The sequence below is a fragment of the Dromiciops gliroides genome, chromosome 1 (assembly GCF_019393635.1).
Source record: "Dromiciops gliroides isolate mDroGli1 chromosome 1, mDroGli1.pri, whole genome shotgun sequence".
NCBI lineage: Eukaryota > Metazoa > Chordata > Mammalia > Microbiotheria > Microbiotheriidae > Dromiciops > Dromiciops gliroides.
This window is the reverse complement of record NC_057861.1, coordinates 745,496,916-745,502,971: the sequence shown is the minus strand read 5'-3', so window position 1 is coordinate 745,502,971 and position 6,056 is coordinate 745,496,916. Positions and strand designations below refer to the sequence as shown.

The 6,056-nt window shown below is 46.7% G+C and overlaps 1 protein-coding gene across 1 annotated transcript; it reads left to right on the top strand.

The window, feature by feature from the left end:
• The first annotated feature begins 1,360 nt into the window (after window positions 1-1,360).
• Window positions 1,361-5,147, top strand: LOC122735458 (NF-kappa-B-repressing factor-like). Its single transcript, XM_043977014.1, has one exon. The coding sequence runs from the start codon at window positions 1,625-1,627 to the stop codon at window positions 4,040-4,042; it is 2,418 nt and encodes an 805-aa protein (XP_043832949.1). The 5' UTR covers window positions 1,361-1,624; the 3' UTR covers window positions 4,043-5,147.
• The last annotated feature ends 909 nt before the right edge of the window (window positions 5,148-6,056 follow it).

Sequence of the window (6,056 nt, the reverse complement as noted above, 5' to 3'; positions counted from 1 at the left end):
ACCTGAGTTTTCTTGAAAGCACCCTGATTTAATTTCAGTGTGGGTGTTGTATTTGCTTCGAATTGTGTCCCCTAAATTAAAAATATGAGCAAGTTTAGGGAGAGGGCTGCATTTGTGAGAAGGAATATGTTCACCCTGTGTTGGCTCAGCAGATGACACTGTTAGATGTTCCTGAAATGGGGCTGTCAGCACATCCTACCTATAACCCTTACTGAGTGCTTGCCCGAGGCAGGTCATCCAGTGGGACTAGTAACAGTGGGCTTTCTGAAAGAACTTTTGTTAGCTTCCAAGCACAGCCTTTTTTTTTTTTTTAAATTTGAAAATGTGATTTGGCTTTCTTTACTCAACACTGGTCATTTGCTTAATTTACAGAGGCTATTCACTGATATCTGGGCTGCCCTAGTCTCTGCTTGTAAAATCAGAGATTTACAAGTGGGGTGGACCGAGAAGTGGTGAATTGCCTCATCTGCGGCTAGTGAATGAGAGCGTGAGGATTTGAACCCAGGGCCCAAACCCAGCCCCTCTCATCAGCACGCCATCTGCGCTTAGAGCTCGTTCCCAAAGTTTCAGAGCGCTTAGAGCTCGTCCCATCTGGCGCCTGTGTGCACGAGAAAGGCGAAAGTGATTTGGGAGTCTCAGAAAGGAGGCGCCTGGATTGTGGATTTCATTAGGTGTTGGGCAGGAGCCTCCTTCCTGTGGGAGGTGGGGACCTGGAAGAGAGGACGGGGAGAGGCTCTCCTGTGCTTTTTCGTCCAGGCCTCGAGCCAGCCTGGAAGCGGGGGTCGGCAGGGAGCCCTGGTCTCCCCCGCCTGCTGAGGGATAGTGGGTCTAAGCGGGGGAAGGGGGAGTGCTGTTGGTGCCGTCCTAGAGGCTCAGCCCCAGGGAAATGGGTCCACAGTGGGGGGGGGGGGGTAGGGGAGAGCGAACCAAGAGTGCAAAAGTGATGGAGGATGTTGAGGGGGCTTTGGAGAAAGGCGCCTGTCTCTTCCCTCCCCCAGGCCATCCCCACCCCCTTCCCCATGACCACCCCCACTGTTCTCCCCGGGCCTCCTTGCTACCCCCACCCCTTCCCGGTCCGGGAGGGGGCTGCTGGAGTCCGCAGGCTGGAGGGAGGTCCGCAGTGGGGGCGGGGCTGCCATTGGGCGGCACGCCCCCTCTCCTCCCCTGCCCCTCCCCTTCGCCGGGAGGTGGGCGGGGCCGGCTCTCCATCTCTCGAGTGACCACGGCAGCGGCCGCCGCCGCCGTAGCGGACCCCTTTTTGGACCCTGATTCGCCGCCCGGGTACGCCGCCGCCGCTCCGCCGCCGCCGCCGTGGTGACGCGGTCCGCTCGCCGGCTGTGGCGTGGCGTGGCGTGGCGTGGCAGCTGCAGCGGGGCCGGGCCATGCCCCCCGGGCGCGGCCCGCTCCCCCTCGCCCTTGTGTGCCCAGGCGGCAGCGGTGGCGCGGCGCTGGCCGGGCCGGCATGGAAGCGGGCCCGGGGTGACTTCACAGTTTGTGGGGGGAAGGAGGTGGGTCTGCGCAGGCTCCGCCCCCGGCGGGCAGCCCGCCCCGCGCCACGTCTGACCATCTGACCAGCCGTGGGGGCGGCCCTGTGCAGCTCCTCCCTGGGGCGGAGAAGGAGGCGATGATGGCGGGCGAGCGCCTGTTACTGGGGGATGACTTCCTGTCTCCGCCAACGCCTCCGCCACAGCCTTCCCTGCCGCGGCTGCTGCAGTCCCAGCCGCAGGAGCCAGACCCGGAGCAGAAGCCCGAGCCCGAGCCCGAGCCGCAGCCGCCGCCGCCGCCGCCGCCTCCGGAGCCCGAGCCGCAGCCGCAGCCGCAGCCGGAGCCCGAGCCCGAGCGAAAGCAGGAGGTGTCCGTGTCCGAATGGCGCTACAGCCACGAGAGTGACCGGCAGTGGGGGCTGCGGCGCGAGTTCATCTCCCGGCACCTGCACAGCTACACCGGCCCCGGCGAGTCGGATCAGCTGCAGTCTCTCTCCACCGCCTGGACGAACCACGTCTTCCTGGGCTGTAAGTATAGCCCCCAGTTGATGGACAAAATCCTCCAGATGGCGGAAGGCATCCATATCGGCGACATGCCTTCCTATGAATTGGTGGTGCCCGAGACCTCCAAAGGGCAGAAGCGGCCCCTCTCCCCGTATGCAGGGCTGAGTGGTACTAAGAGGAAAGCCGTCCCCAGATTCCCCCGCTTTGAGCCTGTCCATTTTGTAGCTAGTAGTAAGGAAGAGGAGAGGAGGGATGATCCCATGGACACAGATGCACCATGGACAGATCCCCAGGCTGACACTTTCAGATGGCCAGTAGAAAGCCACAGAAAGTATGGTTCCCGAGAGAGCCGGCCTCATCCTGCTGTACCCAGAATCATATCAAATACTGGAGAACCGGCCACAAGTAGTGCATTTCAGCGTTCGGGCTATTACTCATCTGGGGAGTCTTCCTTAGTAACAAAATTGCCAGAGTCAATACTTGCCGCAAAACAAAATTTGATTGAAAGACTTTCTGCAACTATCCGGAGAAATCTTCCAGATCCAGAGCTCTATCTTGGCCCTGAAAAAATGAGTTATACATTTATATTAACTCGTTGCATCCAGGCCTGTAAGACCAATCCTGAGTATATATATGCTTCTTTGAAAGAAATTGCTCCATCTGATATCCCCAGAAGCAAGAAATTCCTGACTGATGGCTACGCCTGTGAAGTTAGGTGCCAAAGTGTCTATTTAACTACAGGTTATGCTGGTAGCAAGAATGGATCTAGGGATAGAGCTACAGAGCAGGCCATAAAACTTCTGCAAAAGTCTGTTGAAGTTAGAGTTGTAAGAAGGAAATATAGACATACTTACCAAGAAGATCTAGTGGTGTTTCCAACTGGCTTATCTTCTTATGATTTTCCACCAGCCCTAAAACCCTCAGAAGACCTACAGTCCTTTAAGAATGGACCTGGACAGTTAAGTACTAATGCTGCCATTGCCAATTTCAGACAGTGGGCTAATTTTGTCCTCATAGAAAATGCAAGTGATTCTATTGGCATCCTTAACAATTCTGCCTCCTTCAACAGAGTGGCGATTGAATACAAGTATGATATGATGCCAAATCGTTTATGGCGCTGTCAAGTATTTTTGGAAGGCCAATGCTTAGCTGAAGGATATGGGAGCAAAAAGACAAGTAAACATGCAGCTGCTGATGAGGCACTGACTATTCTGCAAAAAACACAATCTAACATCACAGCCACACAAGTTCAAACAATAGATTATTCTCCTAAGGGTTATTCAAGAAAAACAGATCTAAAGGACCTTGTTGTTTATGAGAATTCCTCAAATCCTGTATGCACTCTAAATGACACGGCTCAGTTCAACAAAATGACTGTTGAGTATGTCTTTGAAAGGCTAACGGGCCTCCAATGGAAATGTAAGGTAATTCTGGAGAAAGAACTGATTGCTGAAGCAATTGGATTAAAGAAGAGTGTCAAGCATGATGCTGCAGAAGAAGCTGTGAAAATCCTTAAAAGGACTCAGCCAACTGTGGTCAACAACCTGAGGAGGGGTACTATTGATACTGTGATCTCAAGAAATGAAATTCGGGGTCGTTCAACAGAAGAAGCTTATCAACAACAGATTAAAGAGGACAATATTGGGAATCAGCTGTTGAGAAAAATGGGCTGGACTGGTGGAGGTTTGGGAAAATGTGGTGAGGGCATTCGTGAACCCATCTCAGTCAAAGAGCAGCACAGACGAGAAGGTCTTGGGCTTGATGTGGAGAGGCCAAATAGAATTTCCAAGAGAGATATTGAACAAATCATCAGAAACTATGCCCGCTCATCAAGCCACACGAACTTGACTTTCTCAACAGAATTTACCAGTGATGAGCGAAAGCAGATACATCAGATTGCTCAGAAATATGGTCTTAAGAGTAAATCCCATGGAATGGGGCATGATAGATACCTGGTGGTTGGAAGAAAAAGGCGCAAGGAAGACTTACTGTACCAACTGAAGCAAGAGGGCCAAGTTGGACATTATGAGTTGCTTATGCCTCAAGGATTTTGAGGCCAAAATTGTTTGCTTTGTGAATGCTTATGTAGGCAACTTTTTGGCATATAAATTAAATAATTTGAAAGAAATTCTGTATTTTCAGCTTCCTGGAGATATTCATCAAAAAATGTTTTACTTTCCTTATTTCATCTAATACTTTCTTGGGAAATTGAAGCTTAAAATGTTCTGTTTAATTGTGCTAGCTTAATATTGACAAAAAAAATAGTGCCAGTAATGTGTCTCTGATTATTACTAGTTCTTTGAGATTTTTTAGTAGTTTGTAGTAACAAAAACATGTCTATGTGGAAAGGAACTGGTGCCATTAAAAAGATGGTTCCTTGTTTGCCCTTGGGAAATGAATTTGCATTTTTTCCAAAAAAGCAAAGCATTTGGGAGAAAATGTATAATGTTGGTATTAAGTACAATGAAAGTATAACTTGATTTCTAGGATATCTGAAAATGTCGCACCATTTCGTACTTTTATCTCTTAATTTGTGTGAAACTAATTATTCTAGAATGTGTTAGTGAGTAAGTTGTCTATGCTGTGTGTATAAAAATGTCCTTAATAGCTAAACAGTATAAAGCTTTCTTAATGTCAACTTTAGTGTTATAGGTTATAATTTCAACTATTTGCAGGATAATGGGAGTGAATTAATGTATTTAATTACATCTGTGTTGCACATGAGTTAAGGTAGTTGGGTATTGACATTTTTCTTGTTATCCCTACTTGAGAGTCATTGCAGTCATTTAAAACTCTTAAAAATAAAATTAAGAAATGAAGCTTAACTTACTTGTATTTGTCACTTTAGTAGAGAGTCACAGCATCTTTTCATTGTGATTTTCAGATTGTTTGGATATGTAGAACATCTAAGGCAACCATAATGTCGTCACAGCTTTTCTGTAGTGCTGGAGATAGTTATACTTGGTGCTTTGCTTCAAAGGACAGTGAACTCTTCCGGTCTCAAAAAGCTAACTAAATCTAAAAGACCAAGTTTGTATATATTAACAGCTTTTATTTTTCGTGTATTTCTCAAGTAATATGTTCTCTGAATGTAAAAACTATATAAACAAAATGAGTGAGCTTAATAAATGGAAGCAAAATAAACAAAATGGTGGTGTGTTTATTTGGGCAGCAGTATAGTAGCTGACCGTCTTTGGGGAAATAAAGTAATTAAATCACAGGGAAATATTTTTTGTACTTGAGAAAACAAATAAAACTTGTATATTAGTTAACTAGTCATGTCAACATATGGTGGTCAAAGAATGAATGAAACTTGATTTTCATTTATTAGTATAGTGCCCAGAACAAAGAATAATAACCTCCTTGCCCTTGTCGACCCATCTACTAGTCAGATCACATCTAGAATATTGCATTCATTTGTGTGTAATATAATTTAGTAGAGGTATAGCTCTGTTAAAGAGTTAACAGTGGTAATTCTGTATAGTCCTCTATCTAAGTCAAGTAAAAAAACTCCAAAAATATGCATGGATTTAGGTTTAGGTAAAAGTAACTGGCCTTCAAGCTTAGATAGGGCATCCTGTTAGAAGACTTACTGTTTCAGAGAGTATAACTAGGAGTAATGAGGGGTTTTTTTTTTGTTTTTTGTTTTTTGTTTTTTAGTGAGGCAATTGGGATTAAGTGACTTGCCCAGGGTCACACAGCTAGTAAGTGTTAAGTGTCTGAGGCCGGATTTGAACTCAGGTCCTCCTGACTCCAGGGCCGGTGCTCTATCCACTGCGCCACCTAGCTGCCCCCAGCAATGAGTTTTAGAGAGGCAAATTTTGATTTCATATAAAGAACTATTATTTATTAGAACTTCCCAAGGTAGAATAGATGGGCATGTAAGACAGTGCAATAGGTCTTAATCCTTTAAATTTCCTCTGGATCTCTTCCAAAGCATATAGACATCCTTTTATGTTATTTGATTACAGACTAGGATGCCATATTCCCAGAATGTAGTTTTTTAGAGTATCCAGATAATTATTCCCTTATCCCTATATAGATTCATACTAGTATGTCTCTGTCTCA

Coding starts and splice junctions, on each gene's coding strand:
- LOC122735458 (XM_043977014.1), top strand. CDS start 1,625: ATGATGGCGGGCGAGCGCCTGTTACTGGGGGATGACTTCCTGTCTCCG.